Raw genomic sequence first — 25,834 nt, 5'->3', positions numbered from 1 at the left:
GCATGCAAAGATTTGCAAACACCAGTTAAATATTAAATATATTGGAAAAATCTGTACATCTCAGAGTTTCTCAATGGCAGTCTTAAGTTAATGCAAGACTTTTATTTCCAGATGCCGACACAGTTTACAACTCTCATGGACCTTTTGTAGATTGTCAATCTGTTGGAACCAAAACTTTAAACTACGGAAGAATGCCTGCTCTCCCTCTTGATAAAACACACTAAAAGAGACATTTAAAGAAAGGAAGACTCAACTCACTTTCTTGTCAAGTTGTCTAAGCAAGTTTTTATATAGGTGTTGTAATAATTAATTTGTTCCTCATAAAATGCTGTCTTGGAGTTAAGTGCATTCAAATGCTGCTGGAGTTTCACCAATTCAGCTTTTCGATGATGTCTGTATCTTCTTTGATTCCGGATATCCTAAATAAATTCATCAATGTAATTGTTTTATTAATTTGAAATTTTTAAAAGCCTCAGTTCATTACCACTCCAATTTGTAATTACAAAACCTGATTTAATTACTGAGAGAAAGCACAAAACTATCATGTTAGTTCTTCTAAGAACAGTACCTGTAGGGAGTACTACAGTTTGTTTACATGGCAATCCCATTGCTACTTATATATACACAAGTGGTGTTATATTGAACTTTGCTGTGCTTCACAGGGCCCCAAAACTCTTAAGGAAGATGTCATTGTTGTGCTAAAGATAGTTCAATATACTAAGATTCTTATAGCCAGTATGGGTTGTGTAACAGGATGTGTAGAGAACAGTTCTGTGCTTTATCAGCATCAGCATGAGCCCTGCATTGGCCCACTCTTCTTCTTGTACCCGACCACAGCAGATTAGTGTCAATACCAATCAGATAACATTTTGTGGGGATTTATGTCTTTTGAAACGTTACCAAGACCACAGCCATTCTTAATTTAAACACCACTGAGCAATTCCAATTACTGTTAAAATATACAGTTATATTGAAACATTATAAGGGAGGAGTTAAATCATCATCAGCAATTTCAGTATCAGATTCAGATAACAAAGTTTGCAGTTTTATGCCATTCTGTACAAACAGTTATGCAGGATTGTACTGTCTTTTACTTAATTCATCAGGAAACTAAAACAATTTGATTTGTATGTGGATACTTCAGTAGTTTAGGGTAGCATTCCCTGAAAAATATGTATATTACTTCTCTAATTGGAATGGATTTAGGCTAGATGCTAAAAAGCATAGGTATACAGGGAAACATTCCATTTACCTTAGCAATCTCATTTATTATTTCTTGGTACTTAGTTGCTGAAGACACTAGTCCTGCTTGTTCCAATGTCCGGAGATTTCTCTGGATTTTCCTTTTCTTTTGTTCTATTGGTAGCCGCCCATCTTCAAAAATAGACTGACTGTGCTTCATTTTCTCTGGAGTTTTGGAATCTAAGATGGCACGTTTTTCTACAAGTTTCAAGTTCTCAGATTCCTGGGGAGGAAAAATAAAAAGTCCAAACCAGTTATTTTCCAGATTTTCTTAACTGTAGAATGTTCAAGTATATTGAATTCTCAAAGGAGATTATCAAGCATCAGGGTTCAGGCTTTATGTCCTGTTACCACTTGGCCTCAAAGCAGCCCATTAACTATGCCTTTGGACATACCTTAGGTATGTAGTGACAAAATTTAGATGTACATTTGAATTAATCAAAATGTCCAAGTTAGCTAGGCTCAATGACTTCACCAAGTCATGGGAAGACTGTCCAGACCTCACAAATGTTTCCTATGTATGCACACACTGAGGGTAACTAAAGTCTGCACATTATTAAAATGCAGTTTTGTTTGCCAGTGTCTAGAGGAAGGAGTTCAAATGTGAGCTCTTCCCACTCGATTCCCGTACTAAGGATAGCAGTAGTTCCCTGAGATTTGCTTGCACAGATTATGAAAATAAACTAAAGGGTCAGGGAACTTGAGTTACAATAGTGAATGTAATGAGTGGGGAAAAGAAGATAGGGTAGAAAGATTCACCTCAGATTATTTGATCATATTATAATAAAGGAAAGACCACGCTTACAAAAAAATGTAAAGAAGAAAGTATTCTTGTCACATTCTACTGACTCCAATACAGCAAGAAAAAAAATATTCTAGTCTAGTCTAGCTCACTGCAAGACTTGCGTTTTCTTTCCCTCTGAAGCTCTTTCCAATTATACAGTAAAAAACCCAAACTGTACAAGTCTCATATTTTGGAGACTCTAAATCTGAATAGTCTAAAACCATCAACAAACAATTTCATTGTTATAGTGTGATGGAGGAAGCTGCCAGAGGTCTGTAAGGCTTTCAAATAGCTATAATAAAATACTTCCTTCCCTATTCAGGCACAGTATAACACTTACCTGTTGTTCTGTGGCTGGTGTTTCTAATATTTCTGAGAGTGTATCCCCTGGTTGTGTTCGTATCACATCCACAATGAGTCTCTTGGTCCTTTTGAAAAAGATATTAAAAACAGTTACCACTTGTACATGTAATTTCTTCAACCATAAAAGTAGCAAACTTCCCCTTTATTATGGATTCTTGGTAAAATTTGCTTTCTAGCTTTTTATGTTTCACGGCTTCCCTTAATAGTATTGAGTATCTGCTTTCTACACAGCCTGAAGAGAGAAATAGAAGTAAGCTTCCCTCAACTTATTTTAGAAAACGGGTAACCAACTGGCACAGTAAAACAGTTACTTTTAGTAAAAATATGAACAACGACTCACAAGTGGATTTTAATTACTGTCGTGACAAAACAGCAGACAGAAATGTAACATTTGAAAAGCTTCACTAGTCATCATTCCATTAAGGGTCATATTTACTGAATAAAGTGGAAATGCACTCAGAACTCCTGAACTTTGAAGAAATTTTACATTTGATGCAGCGCAGTTACACAAACCACGCAAGGACAGATATTTCTGTAGCGACAACAGACAAGAAGCATTTCCTTGCTAAAAAAGGAAAGCTGCTAGACCCTGATATGTTAACCAGTTCTTTTTTTGGTAAGAATTTATCTTGTTCCTGCTGCCTATTCATTCATAATAGTTCCAAGAACTACAGGATTCAATTTGTTTAGAGGACAGGATTACTGGAACAGCTCATTATTCTTAACAATTAGCAGAAAATTAAAGATGCAGCTTAGGTTTCCAAGGAAAATGCATAAATATTGTCAAAATTTCTGTGATAAAGCCTAATGGTTTAAAGTGATAATCTGCCTAAATACAGTTACTTCTTCAGAAGTAAAACTTCACACAATCAAACAAATCCAGAATATTTATTTCTGATTTAAAAAAAAAACAAAAAAAAAACCAAAAAAACCCCAAACAGCTTAATAGACCAGATTTGAATTACAGCCCATGTCTGCCCTCCTAGTTATTGCCCTCCTAGTTATTGGTGCCTTTTAGTACCAACTTCTGCCTTCACATATGTGGGGCACATGTAAGCACAGCAGTAGAGCAGAGCAGCGTCCTGTTCTCCCCCTCACTCAGATTGTCCCAGGATCTTAAGTAGGCCAATCCCTTTTCTGGATAGCTTGAAATAACTTGGAAAGATGGGTGCCAATAATGTGAAACTAAGTGCTGTTATATAATTAATTTCTACTATAAAGCAGCCTGTATTCCAGAGTATCCCCATAGCCATTTTTTAATTGGTTCACCAGAGAGAATAAGCACAATTTTCTTTCCTGGATAAAAGAATGCAGTATGCACTATTCCTGGTGAAATTCTGTTCAAATGGCTGATGACAGTGTATCAGGGAAGTGTTTTATTTTTGAGGGGGAGGAAGAGACATGGTAATACTCTGTGACCCTTACACATCTAGACTGCTTTTCATCTCTGCTTTCCCAAGGCAATGGCATTTTAAAGCAGAGTGCTTTTACATCTTCATGAAGAAACACTTCCTAGGTTAGAGAATGATGCAGTCATGCTCCAAAACACCGATGGCAATATATTTATTTTTCTGGAAAAACTGACTGTTCTTCTGGGAAAACTGACAGTTCTTCTGACTTTAGAGAAAGTTTGAGTAGCACTGAACACAAATTGGCTTTTGAAAACTTAATGGACCCAGCACCTCAGAAATGTACTTAGGGAGGGCAAAGTATAAAAGCAATGTTTAAAAACATAGAATAGAAATGTTTGAGTAAAACTTACTTTATCATCAGACTTTTGAGATCCTGATCTTCGCCTTCTCGTAACTCATATTTGCTTGTTAGAGACAGTGAAATCTCTGTTTTTGCAAGTTGATTCAGTGTGCTTTCCCTGTTGGGGTCATTGGGATCAACAGCTCCTTCCCCTAAAAGGAAACATATTTTACTCCAGGTTTTCCAATTTCTCCATGATTCAGTGCATGAAGTGAACAAGTACCTAGATGAATCACTGTAAATAATCAGAAATATTAAGGTGCTGTTATTATATAGCACCTCTATTCCTTCTATTCAGAAGCAGTCTTTTATTGGACGTTGAACAATCCATAAATTAGCTATTTATAAACCTGGTTACAATGTTTTGGAAATTACACCGATCCTTGATTTTCAGGCTCCTCATGTGCAAAAGACTTTCATGCCATCTTCCCAAAGAATAATACAAACTATGTAACATCTTTTATCCTAACTTGAGTGATAATGAAGAAACAGAAGAGTAGCAGCTATGTTAACAGGCTATTCGCTTGAATGTTGGTGTCATCCATGACTCCCAGCTACTTTCTAATTTTCCACAATAAATGCAAATTAAGTATCAGTGAGATGCATGACTTTCTAAGAAATCTGCATAATTTAAAAAAAAAAAGTAACTTTTATTTGGATAATTAAGTATCAAAAGAAAAAAAGGTTGGTTTTAAAATTCCCAATATACTTTTTCTAAGTTTCTACCCAACAAAAGCAAATCTTAAGACTGGATTGTTAAAGAAAATCACTTGTTTCCTATCTGTGCAACTGGATCATTCAAAATGTTACTAATGTTCAGATTTTAAACCACAGATTTATTTTTAGAGTGAGAATTACAGTTAGAAAAAATTCAAATATACGGTGCAATGTTACAATAAGTGTTTGGAAAATAATTCTGTAGTAAACAAAGAAGCAGGAGCTATTGCTCTGAGAGACCCAAGAATATTTAAGTCAAGCCTCTGTTTAATTCTGCCCCAAGAATGAAGTTACCCATAAAGATAAAAACAGCATACCAAGGAATGATTCTATATCAGGAACGGGTCCCAGACCTTCCAGCAATTCATTCAGTAGGTCATTAGTCTCAGGGGCAATGGCATCCTGGTGTTCCAGAAGCAGCTATAAACAAATGTGAGTGAAATCATTATCCAGAAAAAGCTTTTCTGGTATCTTAAAAATAAATCTGGAAACTAAATGTAGAAAAACACAGACTTAGCATCATTAGGATTATGGAGGATCTTCCCAAGGCCAGGAAGAACCCTGGGTTCTGGGCTAGAGTTTAAAGTTGCTTGTGCTGTAAAACAGCTTTTCTTGCTCCTCCAGCAATTGTCTCTGGGGTGCTAAATGATGTGGCTGAGCAGATTTGCAGTTAGGACTAAGAGAGTCCTGCCCATCACAGAATAAAGGACAATAATCCCAAGAAGAGCATTTCGGTGCTGCATCCCTAATGTGCAAAGGAATAAAGCCAGTGCTGGTGATCCACAGGAAGACAACTGTTTTCTGTATTTCCATCCCAGTAGCTTACAACTGTGTCAGTGATACCTTTCAGGAAGGACTATATGTTCTAAGCGAGGAACCAGCTCTGCAGCACCCACTGCACCCAGCAGACATGTTATGCCAGTCATTAGACTCACTGAAAGGAGTTTTTGATCAGGACTAACATTCACCTATAACTTCTGGTCATTACTTGCAGACATAGGTCTCTCGCTTCAAAAATTAAAAGATCAGGCACAAAGTCAAACAAGAAAGTTTGTTTTTAGCAGATTAGGTTATTAGATTTCGCTTGAATAAAACTAACTTATAGTGTGGCCTGCTGTGAATTAGGTATTCTACCTTTTCCATAGTGTATCTAGCAGCATTTGACAGAGATTCTTTGTGGCAGTTTTGGTTGTGGTTTTTTTGGTGGGGTTTTTTTGGTGGTTTTTTTTGTTTGTTTGTTTCTTTGGGGTTTTTTGCTTTTTTTTTGTTTTTTTTTTTTTTTTTTTAATGGAAGAATGTTGTTGTGGTGTTTTTTGGTTGTTTTTTTTTTGGGGGGGGGGGGGGTGTTGGGGTTTTTTTGGGGTTTTTTTTGACTTGGCCCCACACAGAGGACATATTGCAAGTAGTATCCCAGTTTTGGGAGGAACATGTGGTAAACATTTAACTTATGCCCTATTAAGTCATATTTCAGACTGCACTTACTCTGTTTTTTACCCAGAGTAAGAACAGGCATGATACCACAGCGTCAGTTTTCCTAAATCAGATTTTGCATCTGCTTCCAACAGGTCACATGACAGAATGCCAGAGCCACAATATACAATTTCTATTCCCAAAGGCCCTCCTTCACAATGTTTTCACTTTCTTACCCAAGATAGAAAATTGTTTTAAAGTTAGAAATGTCACATGATACTGGGGCATAATTGTTCATTCCCCTCATCAGAAAGTGTTACATATTAATTATTACTCAAGATTATGCTTTTGTATGAAAGCAGCATTTGCATTTTTCCCTGGGGGGAAAAAAATAAAAAATCTAATACTCAGCTTCAGAACATTTCAGAGATGAAGAATTTACTTCAGAAATAAGAAAGAAAACTAAGCTTTCCCCAGAAAGCGTTAACTGCAAATATTTGATAGTCTGTGTGCTATAGTCTGTTTGCATTACTTACTGAATGGGTATTGATAATTTCTTCAATGGAGATATATATGACAGGCTTGCTAAGAGTCACCATATCAGAGTATTCATCAATATTGAATTTCTCCTCTGGTTCAGGAACATCACATGCTGCTTGAAAAAAATTCCTAAGAGAAAATGAGAAAGACTGAAATAATTGCCCATTATAAATTCACTTCATTTAGCCTGTATAAACAAGCCACAGTCAACCCTTTGACATGCATTATGTTTCTCTTATAACCTGCAATCTACTCTCAATGTTTCAAGGAGCCTTTTGAAGGCAACACATCAAATATGATTGATGAACTGTTCTCTTTCCTGGGTAGCTGGTGGAAGACTGTTTTAAAGGGGTTGGGGGTTTCCCCCTCCTTATTAAACAATGAGTGAAAACTTGGTATATTTTAAGGACTTAGAGAAATATCTATTTAATGCCCCAAAAGTTATAACAGGATTTCTCATTTTATAAAGGCACTTTGCAGTATGAGAAGGAATTGATTAAAATAGATGCACAAAATTCCCATTTGTCCCACAGATTTGTTCCCATTGCTGTTAGGCGGCAAATGAGCTGCTCAGAATGAGAGAACATGTAGTATTGTTTACGAATGTAAGAATCCTGGGAGGAGAAAACGCAGAGTGGGGTTGAAGTGTTACTGTCTCAGTGTGACTAGTATGTACATGGAGTACTGAGACCTGCTTCCCGAAAGGACAGCTGTGTCTCTCCAAGCTACTGACTTCTCCAGGGATGTGCACAGACAGCCAAGAACCAGCAGGGTCCTCCTGTCAGAGAACCACTTTGTGTTCTGAAGTGAGAAGACCTGAAATGGGGCAGCTGGGAAGAGCAGGGTTTTGGATAATGCCTATGGGTTTGCTCCAGGAGCCATACTGTGCCAGCCCTATGGTGTTGAAGAGGATACATGTTTTAGATTCACAGCACCTTTAAAGTGTTGGGAGAGAATAGTTAAAAAAACAAAACAAAACAAACAAACAAACAAACAAAAAACCAACCCAAAACAACAACAACAAAAAACAAACAACAAAACAAAACAAAAAAACACCACCCCCCCTCCCCCCCAAACAAACAACCCCCCCTCCCCCAAAACAAAAAAACCAAACAACACCCCAACCAACCAACCAACCAACAAAAAAACCAGGCTGGGATTCTTTACTTTGGAGAGATAAAGCTGGGGGCTACAAATCAGATTGTACAAAATCACAGTGGTATTGCATGAGAAGTGTGCAGAATTCATTAATCAAGTCCAAAAATAATGACCAATAGGGCATGCAATGAAATTGCAGGAAAATTTTAATTTTAACCTACAGGTAGCAAACTTCTAAAGTGTTGCTACAGGAGGAATTGGGGAGGCAGATAATCTCAAAAGCTTAGGAAGGGTGTGGACAAATGTCCGCACCAACTCATAAATGCAGAGTAAAAGACCTAGGTGGAGTTATTAGTTTAGCATAACTAACATTGCTAATATTGTTCCAAAGGGGAGCAAGCAGCTAAGGGCAGCCACCACTGCTGTCTAAAAAGGGCTTAGTTAAAGTACAGAGCACAGACGTACAGATATTTAGGTTGGCTTAATTAGGAGAGGGATTCCTCCTTTTGTAGCAATCAAGGGCTGACTACAGTAGCACTCTTTTATTAGCATTTGTTATTCTAGCTACTTTCCACCTTATAGCTTCTTCATCTTTATGTCATGCCCTTAAATACTTTATTAAAATTGCTAAGTTGTATTATCTCTGTGTCCATGGTTGACATCTCTCAAGGAAACCCATTGTATGAACAGTGCATTTGCTTTCTTGAAAGGCAGACACTAAAGACAGAAATTCCGAGTGCTTGTTTGTTTCAAAATTCAACAATACCACAAAGAAATAGCAATCACCCCCCAAAATGGGCAATAACCCCAAAGAGCTTGTGTCAAAGAATGTAGGAAAACATGTAAGATAAATGAATGATATCTGTATAGACTGCAAGATAAAAGAATGATATCTGTATAGAATCTGTCAGCAAAGACGAGAGAATGAAAACAAACCCTGCAACTTTTTCCAGACAAATATTTTTTTCTTCCTCAGACAACATGTTCAGATGTCCTCCCAAATCAAAGCAGACATTGACTCTGCTGGATAATGAGTTACCTCAGTCTGCTCTCAGTCTGTGTTTGCAGAAAGAAGCTGCAGCCAAGACAGCAGAGATGATCTCAAATTAATGCACAAGCTAAAATACAACCTGTTACTCCTGCTCCAGTTTCCTTGTCAGTGAGCATTTCTCTTTGCCATATCACTCAACATTTTTAACCTTGAACAGGAAATTCCTATCAACGAGGAGTCCACCTCCATTACTCATCCTAGAGGAAAGCTCTTATTCTGTAGGTATTTGTGAGGGCTTTGCATACCTGAACTTCTGGTAGGTCTGTGAGAGGTAAGTGTTCATGGATGACAGATGTTCACTTTCTCCTTCAAAGAGTTTGTTAGAAGCAGCGTGCTGGAGGACTTTAGCCACACAGCCTAGGTTCCTCCTCTGGTCAGGGTGTATCTGGCCCCCAGCTGTTATATCAATTATATCAAAGCCATCGGGGGCAACTATGGCAGGGTTCATGTAGCGATAGTACAGAAGGTTGCCAACAATCTAAAGAAACGGAGAAAAAAGTTTTCTTTTAGAGACCTTCCTCATTGGATTTACATTACAATTTTTTAACATTTTAATACCTTTAGATAAGGGGACAAAAAAAGAAGACGACAACAGTGTTCTCAATGAAAGGATTGGTGATGTCAAGGACCTCACTACCAACCCAAGCCCCAGGATGATTCAGATAAACTTCAGCCTTTTAAATACAGTTACTATCTAAAACAGGTTGAGCACCCTCTTCCATAAGAATTGCTGAACACCCAGAGTAACATCCCTAGAATGTGGCATCAGAATTCCCTTCTCCCTTTCCTCAGCCCCTTTGCAACTCAATAAGAAGTGCCAAATAAATAAATGCTTCAATAAATGCTGCTTTCCCAGTTCCTTAGAATATTTAATGTTAATAAAAAACCGCTTTGGCATTCAAACAACAAGCTGCTGCCAGTTTGCCCTAAGAAGTCTACCTTTAATAGCTCATCTTCTGTTGCATCCGGGAATTTCTCATGGAGTGAACTCTTCAGGACTTTGGCTATGTATCTCATTCCGTAACTACATGTAGAACAGATGAAAAGGCAAAATATTGGAAAAGACTTAGATGAAACACAAAGCAATCATTCTAGGCAGCTTAAGTCACTGGCTTTTTGCCCACTCCCTTGAAACACAAGAGTGAGTTGATAATGGAAAACTCAAAACATTTCAAGTACAGGGAGGGGTTTGCCAGGCGCTTAGGCCAGGCAGAGACACCACTCCTTCTACTGGGTAACAAATTTGAGAGGCAGCATCACAAGCCTCCAAAAGCATGGAGAGGATTGGAAAGGATCTCCACCACAGAGGTGTTCAAATGGACTGCACATGAACTGCTGCTTGGAGAGTCCTAACGCAGCACTTACGGCATCATATTGAGCGAGGAGAATATGGACGTGAGAACTTTGTCAGTGACTGCTCGCAGACTCTGAATAGATGATTCCAGTTTGTTGACCACTTCCGTGTGTGTCAGTGCTTGTTCTGTGGTCACATCGTATGGCAGTTTGCTGCAAAGCATAAAGTGAACATTAAACCAAGTTAAATACATCTGAGAATAAGATGCTTTTTTTTTTTCCTCTTCATAAGAGCCATCAGTGAACAAAAGTCTGACAAATACAACTGAAGCTGGGCTTTGTTACTAGAAGTCTCAGATGCTTTGGCTTCCTTTTTTGGAGGTAAGTAATTTGCTTAGAGGTGCACATGTTATCATGTACCTCCTAACAAAAGAAGAATACAAATATAGAATATATTATCGAATTAATATATTATATCACAATTATATTGTATTGTAATAGTATATAAAATATTTTATATGTATATATAAAATATGTATATGTTATATGCGTACATGTATATGCATATTTATACATATTATATATTAACAAATATAAAGCATGCATCTCCACACCTTCATCCCAGCACAGCTCATCAAAAGCCTGGGATGCTATTAACATGCTGTTAGTTAAAAAACCGAGAAAAAGACTAAACTGTTCCGCTGCATAATCTATTACACTTACAAAGTAATTAAGTAATTAACTTTGGAAGTTCATGACAACGAAAGGATCGCTTTCAGAACAAGTGAAAGCAGCTCTTTGTCAAACATCCCTCCCCAAAATCTCACTGCTGGAGGAAGATTGATAAGGGGTGCATGTGCACAAGTACAGTGCAATTTGTCAGAGAAAGAACCGGAAAGCAGAACTGGGGGACTCCTCATGTGTGTGGTACAACGCGTCCATCTCACCTGGCCTCACCAGTCTGCATTTCTAGCTGGTTTACCCACGTCTTGTAAACATCCACTGGGCTAGTGTTGATTATGAGAGACTTGTCCTCCATGATTTCCTTCACCACCGGGGCCAGGAGCTGGCGCAGAGTGTTCTGCCCGCGAGCGCCTCGGTTGAAGCTGACAACCATCTTAATGACAGTGGGGTTTCCAGTAACGATGTCCTGAATCTGGTCTACCTTGGAGCTGGATCAGGAACAGAACGGTTCTGACTCATATATGCAGTTATCCACATTTTCAAACCCCACGCTTTTAAAGCTACCCTATTTCTATGTTGAAACCTCTTTATATGGTCTATTTCTTAAGGCTTTTATATAAAACAAGGTGATATATAGAGACTACCATCTGAATTCTGTGTGTGCTATAGTAATGCCCCAGAACACAGCATAGTCCCTGGCATCTAATTTATACCTGATTCAGACCCAAATACCTGTTCAGAGAATATCTGTCAAGGGCATAAAATAACAATTCATTATTTCAGGATAAGACATCAATCTTCACCTACAGAACATAAGATTACATAAAGAAAAATAATACTTTCTCCACCCTTACATACTCAAGCACAAACCAGGAAGCCCTAACATCTTTCTACAAACCATTTTTTCATAGAGGAATATGGTCTGCCAAAGAAAGATTATTTTTTTCTGAATCAGCAATCACTTGAGTTCAAGAGTCACACATAGAAAACAAAGTTCTCTTGTAATAAAACTATGTATGTAATTTTATGGTAGTTTGAAGATTAACCATCAGTTTCCTTAAAGCACGAAGCATTCATTGAACTGCTTAAATCACAAACTAACTAAATACTTTCTGCGGTTACACATACGTTATCTCCTCTTCTAGAGCAGTTTTGAAGAGTTTGAGAAGCAGGTATTCTTCCCGTTGGTTGGAGGCATAGTTATATAGAGTGAAGATGACTGTATCCATAAACTTTGTTGATTTGTTTTGTGGCATCTGGAAAATCAGCTTTGCCAGATACGTGGGATTAGTCTACAAAGCAAAAAGAAAAAAACCCCAAAACTTGCACACGGTTGTCCAGGACAAACTCTCCCCACCTGGAGGGCAGCTCTCTACATTTGTTCACGCCCAAAGCAGTTACGTTGACTCAAATATACGACACTTTTCCAAACAGGTTTTAGATTTCTCCAAATCCTAGTACATAAGAAACATGGAATACTGCACAGTCTGTGAGAAGCTCCATTAAGGATTTTATTTGCAGTCTCTGGATAGTTCCTCTCTTAATCTAGTCTATGTACCTGATGACAATTAGAATTTACCATATGACAATAGCTATCTACCAAGAAAACTTTGCATACTACGTGTCTACTTTGGAGGGCATCTGCCCTGGGAGGATCTAAAATGCTTCTAGAAAAATGTCAGTGAGGTGAGATAAAAAAAGCACGAGAACAGATAAATTATATTCTGTGAACTGCATTGTGGACCACTTCCCTTCCACCACATATAAAATATGCTGCTAGTGACAGTAATTTACGTGGACTATAGGGAGGTAAACATTTCTCTTCAGCTTCATACAGACTGAAGTATACTCAAGCAAAAACCAGCTGTATTTGCTACACACTTTAAAAACAACAAGGATTTTCTCATTTACAGGAAGAATTAGAAATTGATCATTGACTGACTGCTGCAGTCTGCACGTTACTTGGAAATATTTTCATAATCACAACTACAATTATTAAAACAAAATAAGCAGTACAATACATTTCTAGTTTTTCTTCAAAAATTTGCTCCCATGTTAATTTTTGCATTAAAATTTACCTGTAGAAGGTAGAATAAGTGTTGATAAGCCTCCAGTTTTTTTCTTCTCTCCTTACTCAAACCTTTGATGCCCTGCTTGTCAACCATAACCATCTCCTCCAGTTGACTTTTGCTCTTTTTGTTAAGTTTCTTACTGTGCAGTACTACATCCTGCAGAAAGGTGATCAAAAATCTGGATTATATATTCACTAAACAGGCAGATTAGAAAAATTAACATTTTCTCAACCATGTTATATGCGGTATTAGTCCAAGTGCCTTAATCAGAAGCTTTGTAAATTTTGCAGCTCTATTCACTACTGAGTTTTTTTAACATCTTTATCTTTCACCAGTATGGCTTGCAAACAATGTCTGTATGCTGAATGTATAGAATCTCCTATACATTCTAATCCATGATTAATTAACATTGAACAAGCTGTTCAGTATGATCAGAAGTCTACTCTATTCTAAGACAGAAAAGGTGTAAAAAATTTAAACCTGCCAATTAATTACTATTGTCCACAACTAGCAAAATACAGTAATTTACAACTCAGGACAACAGATCTAGCACAAGGCAGAAACATGTAAAGATTGTGCTTAATTTACCAGTAGTACTTTGACTAATTGAGGGTGACTGAGCACTAGCACAGGTTGCTCAGATTGTGGAGTCTCCATTGTTGGAGATAATCACCCATCTGGACATGGTCTTGGGCAACCTGTTCTGGGTGTCCCTGCTTGTGTAGTGTGTTTGGACCAGATGACCTCCAGAGATCCCTTCCAGCCTCATCTGTGATTGCGTAACCCTGCGTTCCTTCAACATGGGAAAGCGCTCAGTCCGTGCTACCAAGGGAGCCTGAACAGAGCCTGCTGACCTGAAGAGTGATTCTGTTTTTCACCAGCAATCCAATCTTTATGTCCATTAAGTTCAAATCCTTCTCCAGCTGTTGATTGGATCGGATCTTTGTAACCACTTCTTCCCTTAACCTTGTTACTTCCAGTTCTTCTTGAAAGTCCAAGTCACTTTGGTCCAAGAGGTAGGCAAATTTGCGCAGAACAGTCAAGGGGGGATTTTCAGCACCAACTGCAGTTAAAGAAAATAGGATTGTTAGTTGATGTAACACCGAACACCCCTAAAGCCCTCAGGAAACTGATCACTATGCAGAAAATTTGAAGTTTATGCCAGTTAGCAATGTTTTTGTCAAACTTTAAAAGTACAGCTATGCAAAATACTTTCAGCTGTAGAACAATTGTGTTACAAACACTTGCACCCACTTTTAAAGTTAAATAAGAGACTGAGAAATCTCATGTGCAACTTAAAAAATCCCTGATTTAACACAGTAACATATTTTTCCCCCTACAACATTCAACTGTTGTTGGAGTCCAGGGCGTTCCTTTGGCTGCCCTGGAAGGTCAGAGACCTGGACAGGGGGGTCTGGGACCCTGGCCCAGAGCCCAGAGGGACATTGGCTTTGATCCCAGTCCATGGGAAAGGCTTCCTGCACTGCGGGATGGATTGCAAGCCACAAGAGTGTGAAAGATAGTAGTTTAGCTTATCACAGGGTGAGAAAACAGTAGGTTTGGGTTTTTAGTATTGAAGTGAATGGGAGCAAGATGGAGGATTTGGGGCGTTGTCTCCTGCTTCTTCTTTCTTCTTCCCTCACTCCATTTTCTGCAGTGACGGTGGCACAAAGTAGTTTAAAGAGATTGGGTCAAAGCAGAGATGACCTGTTTAGTGTAAGTGATAGGTATTGGCAAATAATGATAAATAAAGAACACGTAACAATTAGTATAAAAGATAGCGACAGCCCAGTGCGGGAGGAGTCACCAGATGCCTGAGCAACTGCAGAGACCTTTGTTGGGCACTGAGAGAATTGATAAGAAACAGTAAACAAAGCGTGCAACCTTGAAAAATCAGAACCTGAAAACTCCGTCTCTTTCTTGTGTTTGGCTCAGAGCTTTGCAGAGGGCAAAAAGACTCTAAAACCACCTGAATCTTGGAGAAAAAACCCAAGAAACTGTTACTACTTACTTAGTGTTCTGTAGTCCTCCCTGGCCTTGTTTGCTCTAAGAAATGCTTGTATCTTCACAATTTGGTCATTCTGAAAGGGATCAAGATTAGGCAAATGAATTAGTTGTGACAGGCTTCTGCTCAGAAACATACTGCAAAACTTGCACCCTCTTTCCTGTTTCCCAAAACTGCTCCTGCAGTTGTACTACCATACTTTAATTCTTCGTGTTCAAAATGGAGAAAAATTACTTACATGATCCTTGAAGTACTGTAAGCGTTTCCTGTAAGCTCTCCTTGCTAGCCACATTTTGACCCATGACTGAATCTGAAAATTAAATAAAATTTTTTAAAAGTTAAGGGACACTGCACAAACTTTTTGTGTGTGTTTTAAATTTACTTTTGAAAATCTACTTCTGCAGGCGTGCTGTTCTTGTCTGCCCAGGGCCACAGATGACTGTACCACCAGGCTCTTACTGGCCAGTGACCAGAGAAGGAGGTTCCCACCAAACCACTAAATCAAGCTGAGTTCAAATTGCTGCCATCTGTGTGTAACCTTGTCTTTGGAAATAACTTCTACCTTCAGGTCTCAGTTCTAAACCAGTCTCCCTCAAAAGCAGGAGATCTTGTCACAATGTCCCATCTGTGATCTGCAATCCGATCACCACGTAACGATGCCATTAACATCTCAGAAGAGTGAGCACTTTTCAGAGAGAGATTTGACAGCTTTTAAGGAAGTAATACACTGTCATCACAAATGTTTTCTAGTGTTAGTGTTGGAAAGAGAAATGTAAGAAAATCTCTTTCAAGAGTACCTCAAGTTCTGCAAAGCCTGTTGAAAGTCAAACACAGAGATTTCAAGAAGCAGTTTGCTTAAGCTATCAATCAAACAACTTTCAATGCCATGCAAATTTCTGGAAAACCTCCAGCCCGTGCTCCTTGTGTCCGATTCCCAGGTGGTGATGGACTATTATTTCTTAGGGCTTTTATATAAAACAAGGTGATATAGAGACAACCATCTGAATTCTGCATGTGTTACAGTAATGTCCTGGGACATATCACAGTCCCTAATTTATACCTGATTCAGACCCAAATACCTGTTCATTATATACATATATAAAACGTACTTGGCCCCCAAAACACATTGGGTATTCTTACCTTAACAATAGCAGCAACATTGCCTTGAAGTACCTTTAGTCTGTCAATGTAGCTTTTCCTTTGTTTGAATCCTTTCCAGAAAGCCTATTTTAGGAAAGGACAGAGACCATTATCCCATTAAGAAACTTTACATAATATTAAATCTATGTAACACACTAAGATCATTAACAGCGCTTATCTTGTAGAAAAAAAATCCGCTGTTGTGATGAAGAGATAACTAAGGTATAAGTAAACTTGCCTCTGTTTTTTTTTTTTTTTTTTTTAGGTATTCTAATACATTTCATGTTAATTTTGACCAATATCAACACACTTTATTGTCCAATGCTATTTCCTTCACCCTTCTGAATTCATTCCTACTTTTATCGCCACTAGACCCTCATCCTTAGCATCTCAGTCACTGGCTTCATCCCACATAAGTGACTTTCAGCTCTTGCCCATTACTCAGCCTCTCCTCCCATCCTTGGAAAAGCAATGGAGTGCCTTGATCTGAGGACCATCTCTGTCCACATGGATAACAAGATGATCAGGAATAGTCACCATGGGTTTGATAAAGTAAGTGTGTAAGGGTAAGGGGAGAGCAGTGGATATTGTCAGCAGGAATTTCAACACTCTCTTAACAACATCCTCATAGACAAACGCAGGGATGTGGGCTGGATTAGCAGTGAGGTGGATCGAGAACTGGCTGAACAACAGATCCCAGAGGGTCAAAATCAGTGGCACAGGGTCTAGTTGGAGGGCTGTCCCTAGTGCTGTCCCCAAAGGTTCAGTGCTGCACTGTTTAACTTATTCAGCCATGACTTGGGTGAAGGGGCAGATGCCTGCTCAGCAAATTCACCAAGGACACAAAGCTGGGAGGAGTGGTTGATACCTGAGTGCTGACCTCGGCAGCTCGGAGAGACAAAGAAGAACCATCTGAAATTCAGCAAAGGCAAATGCAGGGTCCTGCTCCTGGGGAAGGACAACCCCAGGCACCAGCACAGCCTTGGGCTGACCTGCTGGGGAGCAGCTCTGCAGAGAAGGACCTGGGGGTCCTGGTGGGCAGCGAGCTGTCCATGAGCCAGCAGTGTGTCCTGGTGGCCAAGAAATCCAATGGGCTCCTGAGGGAGCATTGCCAGCAGGTCATGGAAGGTGATTCTGCCCTTTTCTCTGTCCTGGTCAGGCCTCACCTGGAGTGCTGTGTCCAGTTCTGGACTCCTCAGGACAAGAGAGATATGGAGCTCCTGGAGTGGGTCCAGCAGAGGCTACAGGGATGATGAAGGGTCTGGAGCATCTCCCTTACAAAGGAAGGGCAGAGGGAGCTGGGCCAGTTCAGCCTCAAGAAGAGATGGCTGAGAGGGGACTTCACCAATGTCTATCAGTATCTGAAGGGAGGGTATCGAGAGGGTGGATCAGGCCCTTCTCAGTGGTGCTGAGCAAAAAGGACAAGAGGCAATGGGCAGACACTGATGCACAGGAAGTTCCACCTAAATATGGAGGAAGAACGTATTTACTGTGCAGGTGACCATGCACTGGAACAAATTGACCAGAGAAGTTGTGGAGCCTTTGAGGATATTCCAGAACTACCTGGATGCAGTCCTGTGCCATGTGCTCTGGGGTAACCCTGCTTGAAAAGTGAGATTGGACCAGAAGACCTGCTGTGATCTCTACCAGACATACTCATTCCGTTGCTCGGTTGCATATAGAAATTGTCCCTTACCTATCTGGACCCACATTGTTCCTGCCCTGGCCTCTTTTCCAAATTAATTCCTTCAGATGACTCTTCTGTTTGCTAGCTCAGAAACAAACACTCGCCAAGGAACCCAGTGACTGGGATAACAGATACTTTTCCTGCTGCTTTTGCTTGTCATCTCTATCTGCCAGTGACATCGGCCTTGTCCTCTATTTGTTGTCTTTCCACAAATAATTTCTACTTTAATGATTTATTACAACTTTTCTTAGCTAAATTTATCCATATTTTGAGCCTATTCACACAGACTTTTAATTTCTCAAAGTACAATTCTTTACTGGGCTCAGACACCATGCTGGAAAATGAAAAGTCAATCCAAATAACAACTACTAGTGGTAAAGCTATTTGTCATAATCAATTGTTAAATACAGTTACTGTAAATTAAAAAAAAAAAATCTCTTGTGTATTTTTCCTTTTTTATTTTTTTCTTTTGCGAGTGGGTGGTGGAATAAATTTCTTCCAACAGGAGCTGGATATTTCACCGTTTAAAACCAGCGTGCAGGCCTCTGTCAGCGCTTGCACCCTCAGCAGAATGTTTCCTTTGTACACCTTCTGGAGTTCAGAAAACTGGAAACATCCAAGAAATACTGGCAAAGAACACCAGGGCAGCTGCCGCTCCCTGCCCAGCTATGACTTCATGGAGCAGAAACAAACCACTTCCAACTAGGGATAGTCTAGTAAGGAATGTATTTCTTAAGTCATGCTTTGCCGAGGAATTTTTGCTCCGATACTTAACAAATATCTTCTGGTCTTGTACTGTGTGCAGTTAGACACACCACAAGGAATCTGAGCACGTCAGAACAAAGCCAGGGCTGTGCATCAATGAGATTTTCCCAAGTAACTTACACTGGAGGTGGATATGATCAGTTCTCTTAAAAGTGGATATTTGCTATGTGAAAGCACATATATTTGCAGATGTAGAATTTTAAACTCTGCTGCTGAGAACAGGGAGACAGATCTGTTTGTGTATTTTATCGGTGGTAGTAATCAGTCATGTCACCTGTTACATTAAAAAAGCTGTCCAAGCCACATTACCTTCTTCTAGAACAATACCTGTATTTTGATGGCAGATGGTTCCTGGTTTTGAAGATAGGCTTTTCTCTCCCGATAGTTTTTTCTGACTAAGAATCCCCTTGCTCGGGCTTGCAGCCCAACAATCAGATTTTCATTAGCAAGCCACAGCTGCTCTCGATTGTAATCTGCTGTAACTTGCCCGGCAATGTTCTGTGAAGAGATGATGGCAAAAGGTCATTTAAAAGACAAAACCTTCCTGGAATTTAGACTGTGTTTTCTCCATCACCGCAGTTTATGTTCACCGAGTCCCTCTGATTTACCCCTACATTTTAATCAGTAAGAAGAAAGAGCTACATTGTTTCTGCTGAGCCCTACACCTCCGGTAACTGAGCTGCTTTCAAGCTTCAGTTATTCAAGTGGGTATGCTATTATACGGGAGTATTCTTTTATACATTAGCAGGGCTCTGCTTTCCTAACACTTACATGCATCTTGTACAACTCAGACTTCTAGAAATACTCACAGAATCACCAGGTTCCCTGTTGGGAAGGATGCTCAAGTGCTGCTGCATTCAGAATTTCATAAGGACTTACACTGACTCGAGTTCTTTGTGTTAGAGGAGTGAGCCTGCAACTTAGATAAATAACTGAAGAACAAATTACCCAGAGGCTCATGTGAACTGCTTTGTTCTAAGTTACATTTCACACTAGAGCAAAACCTCTACAGTAAGGGTGCTAAAATTGCGCACTCATCCTCTTGAATCTGGAGATACAAATATACTGTCAGATTTAGGCAGAAAACGGTGGTTCCACCTGCTCACAAATACATCATAAAATTATTTGTTACAGGTCAATGCAAAGTCATATAAAAGCATATGGAAGCAACCAGACTTTCCTCCACTGGTGTCTGCTGATGGTCATTAAAAGAAATGCTGTACCTTCCAGTAAGGAAATTCCTAAATCATTGACACACCCTGGACAGGAGGCTGTGCTATCACTGTCTGCTTAGACTAAAGTTGCTGCTCTTGCCAGAAGCAGACACTGATAAAGTGACATTCAGTTCCACCCACCAAAGCCTCTTGATAATTGTCATGTCTCAGGCTCTCTCAAATGTTTACGTTGCTTTTGCAACAAAAGCCAAAGTTTCAGCCACCTACCTGGATTTCTTCACCAGTTAACCATGAAGTTTTTGGTACAACTCCTTTGGGGGCAGCACAGGTACCTTCCTCAGTTTCCACGTTGTAATAGTAATCATACATGCCTCTCATTACAAGTTTAATCCATGGACCTTCACTAGAACCTAAAGGCAGTTCATACCATTAGTACACATTTGTGTCCCATTTCACTGATAAATTACAGCTCTCCCTGCTCATTTCCCCTCCCTGTACTTGCTGGGAAGCCCTTTGACATGCAAAATCTCTATGTATCTTGGGCCTTTTTGTAGCAAGGACTTTCAAAATGTCCTGCTAGGTGGATGAGGGTCATTCCTCTAGAACAAAATGGTGATAAAGTTATTGCAACAACTATGAGGTTGGTACAGATCCACTGCTAGCCTCTCGAAACCTAACGAGCCGAGTTAGTGCTCCCGAAACAGTGTGTCCTCTGTCTTACATCATCACTCTTAAGTGAAACAGACTTTGTTTATAAAAATATATTTTTCTTGTCTTCTGCCCAAATTCTAGACTTACTGACTCTTACCTCACACACGACATTTCCTATATCCACAGAATTTTCTTGTTTATAGCTTTGGTAAGCCAGTCTGCATCCTGACAGGCAGGAAAAACCTCATTTCCTTGTGCACTAAAGGCCTCAAGATAAAACTAGTAAGGCCTTGAAAATACTCATGTTGCAAAGTGAAACTTACCGTAAGAATGGGTACTACACTGACAGTAATTTTTTTTTGTAAACGTTAGCTGCTGTTGTAACCTTGGCTGCTGTTGGCTGCGACCAGCTTTTGCAGCTCTGACATGACAAATCATCCCATCATCTGCTAAGAAGAGATTCTAGCCCCAGCTTCTGCTGGTAACTGCTGCTCTGGCAATGCACAGGGACCATAACTGGGCTGTGAACGCTGTCAGACAGCGGCTTGATCTTTGGCAGCAATCTGTAAGACTGGTGTGTGCATCTCTGCCTCTGATAATATGCAAAAACACTGTCAGTAAAATGGTTCTCTGAGAGAATGGACTAGTTTACTGATAATCACAGAGAAGCTACCCTAAATTCACTCACAAGCAGGTTGGAGATGCTAGAAAGTCTCAGCTAGACTCTGGAAATCAATAGTTTTACTTGTCAGCTTGTACTGTGGTCTGTGTTGGTGCACAACAGTACAATGCCACGTAAAATGCACTTGGAAAAGTACAACATTTGTCAAAAGATTTTAAAGCAGCAGCTCTCTCCCTCAATTTACAGTGATTTCTGGTAAACTTCCTGTTCTAGCTTTCTGGTTGCCTCAGTGATATGGACATATGGAACTGTCCTTTAGGAGGTTTTTTACCTTCCGTAGTTTTCATGTTCTTGGCTTCAGAGAGGTTCCTGAAGTAGGCTTCAGCACACTCAGGAATGACTCTCAATCCAAACCTCGACTGTAGAATCATCAGGATTGGCTGTGAATCACCTTTCTCCAAGCTCTTGTTAATCATTGATATTCCAACAGCCACTAGGGTAAAATAACATAGAAAAAATAAGAGTCTTACACTCTATGTTCCCACAACTCTAGCCTCCAGAAACTTTAAAAATAGCCTTGTAACAGTTGGCACATACAGACAACATGGCATACACAGCAATTCAGTGCTTTACCCATTTTCAGCCACCTTCATGCTTGTAAGCACAAGTATTTTGTGGAACAGCAAGCATGTTAGGTAGAAAGTGTGTGCTCCAGCCAGGCTTGGGTGCAGCCACAGCGCAACTGAGAGCAGTCTGGGGGCAAAGCTGCCCCCCATCAAGTGACATAGCAGGTGACAATAGGGCAGGGGTTGAGGATGGCAAGTACCCACACTCTCAGCCCGCCCTAACAGACATGCCATCACCCACTGATCACTTGGGAGCCTTCTACAGGTACACGAAGTAATTTGGGTACAAGCTGTAAACATTCACTTCTACTGTACAAAATGGGAATTAAAACTGATTGCCTTGAGCAAATCCTTGCAGCAACCTAGTCAGCATCCTGAAGCAGCCCTTTCTTGAACTTGCCTCCTCAGGAACTTGTTTAAAGCTAATTCATGCCCTTGAATTTGCCAGAGATGCAGGTTTTGCTTCCAGGGCAAATAAAATCACGCGGAGGGGTGATTCTGTGAAGCATGTGCAGACTTTGATGTTATATGGCATTATCCATACTCTAATCCAGGACTTCCTTGTGCAGATCCCACCATCACCGAGGGAACAGATTCCACCACACCTGGCAGCAGACACGTGGAAGCACATTGCCACTTCAAAAGTGCCTTAACCCCCTAGATGTTTAGGCTGCTTTAGAAATGGCTGCTCTGGTCTTTAAAGGTGTTCCTTCACATCTAAATTCAAGATCCATGCACAAACAAGTGAAGAGAGCTAGAACACCCATATTATGTCCTAGCTTGAGGGGATCTGCCTACCTCTGCACCCCACAGCTGCACTTCATGCTGCAGCAGCAAACACCTTCCCTGACCTTGTGTCTACCCGCAGCCCTATTAAGGGAGTCCCTGCACACACAGAGCTGACCCAAAACACATTCAGTATCAGAAGCCCATGTACAGGAGTCCCTCCATGAGACTGGGCAAGCAGGAAAGGATTTCAGTGATAGAAACAGTTTTTCTTTGTCGTTAGTTTGACTGAGGTGGAACGGGTAGCTTTGGCTGGGCAGTAATGGATCCACCAAAAATACATTGTCAGCCAGCTGAGGAACAAAGCAGGCGTGCAATACCACACCACCACCGTCTGGATTTCTGTCAGATAGCAGCCTGCTAATTTTCTGTGCTTTGAGACAGACCTCTGCCCCGCATACACGTGCACTGGAGATGTATTTCTACGACTGCTGTGGCATTGTGATATCCAGACATCTGGCCTCAGCAGCAAGGAAGCAGGAAAAACTGGGAAACCACACATTACAGCCGGCTGCTGCTGGTCCCAGACTCATACACAGTCCCATGTGCCTCATCAGCTCTGTTCAGCAGTATTTGAATGCTTTCCTTCCTCCTTTTCATCACGCAGTTAAGCATGCTGGAGGATATTTTTACAGAGACAAAACAAAACACAACTTAAGCTAAGATTAGTTTATGTAGGTCCACTGTCATCTGGCTTTTCCTCAACTTTTAGTTATTTATGCCTGTATTTTTGAAGAAAAATATAAGAAAAGTGTTTAATGGAGAAAAACCTCAACCCAGCAGAAATTATTCCTTTCATTTTAAGTGCTAGCAGTTAATACTGTGGCTGTTGCTCTAGAGAAAGGCCATTTAGACCCTGGAAAATCATAAGATAACTGGGGATTAGCCATCCCCAGCTGCCAGAAAACTGTCAGCTCCAGTCTGCCTCTCTAGCAGTTGGGGTGCCAGCACCAGATCAGCACTGCAAAGGGCTCTTTTCCACACCCATCCTCCCTTTTAAACAGCTGTGATATACAGAGCCACAGCTGTCTGGTGTGATAAGCCTGAACTCTCAACAAGGCCAAAGATCAGCTTTTTCCTATAACTTGGACTCTCTCAGGACACACAGACTTCCTGCTTTGACAGACTCTTCCTGTGCAAGATGAACTCAGCGTTCAAATCTACTCCTGAAGGCTGTAGAGCTGATACTTGGCCGATCTCTTTTTGTCCTCCACTTAGATAAGGAGTACAATGGTTGAACTCATTCAAGAAGTGAAGCAAGGTGATGCAAAACACACAGTGAGCACCACAATGAGTTAGGAAGTGCACCAGCACTTAATGAGCACTTCTTCCTAAATACAGTCCTTTACTGACAGGGAGTACTGTAAAAGCCTTTCAAAAATTTAATACTGTACCACATAGTATTTATATAAGGCATAAAAGTTAGTTTGGTTAGTGATCAACATTGTTTCAGTACTATTGCCAATATCGTCTCTTATTTTACTGTTTATTTTATTGCCATTACTGCAGCAAAACCCACTTTTTAAACTGGAAAAATACATTTTTGACTACCTCGCAAAAGTTTTGGAGTTGTTTGTCTTTCAAAAACAGTGCCTGTGTGATAGATCAAATGAAAGCTCCTTTCCAAGTTGTGATCAAGCTGAACTTTAAGTTTAGACTACGTGCACACAACATGCAAACTTCCTGAGGCAGGATGTGTTGGTTATAGGAAGGATCAGGTTCTGTGCCATGGGGAAATGTTAAATCTCAGGTTTTAGCTGCAGAACCTTAGAGCTCTTTAAGAGTGTGCTGTGCTGACAGTGCTTCTCTTCGATCCACAGGGCAGAGTACAGAAGAATGGTATTTTTTTCACAAACGTGGAATGTTAAAACAGTTCCACTGAGCATCCTCGATTGTGAAAAGCTGTGCATTTACTACCAACAGATTTTAGTACAACAGCTAGTAGTGGATGGACCAACAGTTTACCACTAGCAACCTTGTATGGTATTTCTGTATGAATTATGCTGTTGTACTTTCTGCAGGCTGCTTACGATCCATCTTAATCCTTTTACACCAGTGATCACAAATGAGGGTGTTTTTTCAAGCTTCTCTTTAGGTTTAACTCAATTTATAAGCTACACGTTTCCTTCCCTTCTCTGAGCTCATATGTTTCCTCATGGCTCGGGGGGGGGCATCCATGGGAAGCAGGTTTTTCCACAGAAGGAGGTATTAGCACTCCCCAGTACAAAGGATTGGTTGAGACCGTGTATCTGACCCTATTTCAGAAAACACAAGCCCAGTGCTTCCCATGGACGTGTGACCCACAAAGTGCTTCAGCTATTTTCAGTGCATCTGCCTTGTTACGTGAAGGCCCTATCAGTTGTTTAGCTCAATAGTAAACCGATAGTAAAATGCAACGTTCCTGTAGCAGGGATGGCTGTTTGTAAGAGGCAGCCGTGTTCTCTCCCACCCACAACTTCCCAAGCAGGAGCTCCTGACGCGTCCGTGGGCTCAGGGCTGAGCAGGGATGGCTGGGCACAGCGCTGCAGGAATGCACCCGCTCCAGCACTTGCATTCACAACCGCCCAAGGAGCAGCAGGAGGGGACACTGACTCACCCAAAGCCAAGTGAAGCAGAAGGCTGACCAATACCCAGTGCCCTGTCTGAGCTGTGCTGGCTCTGGGCTGGAAAGGGCAGGCACGTCACCGTGCTCTCCAACGCGCCCATAAACCCAGCGGCGCTTGCTTCTACATTACTTCCCAAAGTTTATTATGTGTTGTGAATAGTTTTTTCTAAAATTACTATAATCAGCTGAAGCTTTGACAAAAGGTGTTGAGGGCATTCAGCACTCTGACAGATTAAGCCTCAGCACTTTTCCTACAGATTTCCTCTTCCTCACAGATTAGAAGAGCATAATACTTTTCAAAATGACCCAGCATTCCTTTTACTCTGCTTTAAAAGTTAACATGTTCCTGATTTTTGTTTTTCAGTGCTCCATAAAAGATAATATAAAGAAATAGGAATAAGCAAAATCATGAACATAAAAATTTGCTCTTACAATATGCACAAAGATTTTAGTCTTATGTATAGCAAAACAAGCTCCTGAACAGCATATCCCTTCTCATTCATATATTTCATTAGCTACATGAAGATACACCGACATTAGAAAGATTGGTCATGATGTTAACCTGCATGACCAAATCCACTGAATTATTAGCCACACCTTAAAGATTACCACTTTAGATAGGACTAACACCACTCCTGTAGTTTTAAGTCATCTCAGTTTTAGTATGACAAAGAACACGCATTCATTTCTTTTCACATATTTAAAGGGCTTCCACCTTCTCTGAAGTGGAAAATATAAATTACCGATCTTAGTTTCCCCAGACCAA

At 40.3% G+C, this 25,834-nt stretch overlaps 1 protein-coding gene across 7 annotated transcripts in view; it reads right to left on the bottom strand.

Moving 5' to 3' along the window:
• Positions 1–25,834, bottom strand: part of IQGAP2 (IQ motif containing GTPase activating protein 2) — a 126,950-nt gene that overhangs the window by 3,080 nt on the left and 98,036 nt on the right. For all 7 annotated transcript variants that reach the window (XM_040089651.1, XM_040089652.2, XM_040089655.2 and 4 more), the window contains 19 exons: positions 21,383–21,544; positions 20,046–20,188; positions 18,931–19,101; positions 16,152–16,235; positions 15,250–15,321; positions 15,018–15,087; positions 13,861–14,069; positions 13,013–13,162; positions 12,063–12,226; positions 11,198–11,422; positions 10,323–10,463; positions 9,897–9,981; positions 9,203–9,435; positions 6,805–6,937; positions 5,176–5,278; positions 4,152–4,293; positions 2,367–2,454; positions 1,253–1,465; positions 259–419 (listed from right to left, as the gene is read on the bottom strand). In XM_040089651.1, the coding sequence (XP_039945585.1) occupies positions 259–419; positions 1,253–1,465; positions 2,367–2,454; positions 4,152–4,293; positions 5,176–5,278; positions 6,805–6,937; positions 9,203–9,435; positions 9,897–9,981; positions 10,323–10,463; positions 11,198–11,422; positions 12,063–12,226; positions 13,013–13,162; positions 13,861–14,069; positions 15,018–15,087; positions 15,250–15,321; positions 16,152–16,235; positions 18,931–19,101; positions 20,046–20,188; positions 21,383–21,544 (2,749 nt within the window). The remainder of the gene's footprint in view (positions 1–258; positions 420–1,252; positions 1,466–2,366; positions 2,455–4,151; positions 4,294–5,175; positions 5,279–6,804; positions 6,938–9,202; positions 9,436–9,896; positions 9,982–10,322; positions 10,464–11,197; positions 11,423–12,062; positions 12,227–13,012; positions 13,163–13,860; positions 14,070–15,017; positions 15,088–15,249; positions 15,322–16,151; positions 16,236–18,930; positions 19,102–20,045; positions 20,189–21,382; positions 21,545–25,834) is intronic.

The sequence above is a fragment of the Hirundo rustica genome, chromosome Z (assembly GCF_015227805.2).
Source record: "Hirundo rustica isolate bHirRus1 chromosome Z, bHirRus1.pri.v3, whole genome shotgun sequence".
Lineage (NCBI taxonomy): Eukaryota > Metazoa > Chordata > Aves > Passeriformes > Hirundinidae > Hirundo > Hirundo rustica.
The sequence above is the reverse complement of the archived record's forward strand: the minus strand, read 5'-3'. Positions and strand labels throughout refer to the sequence as shown.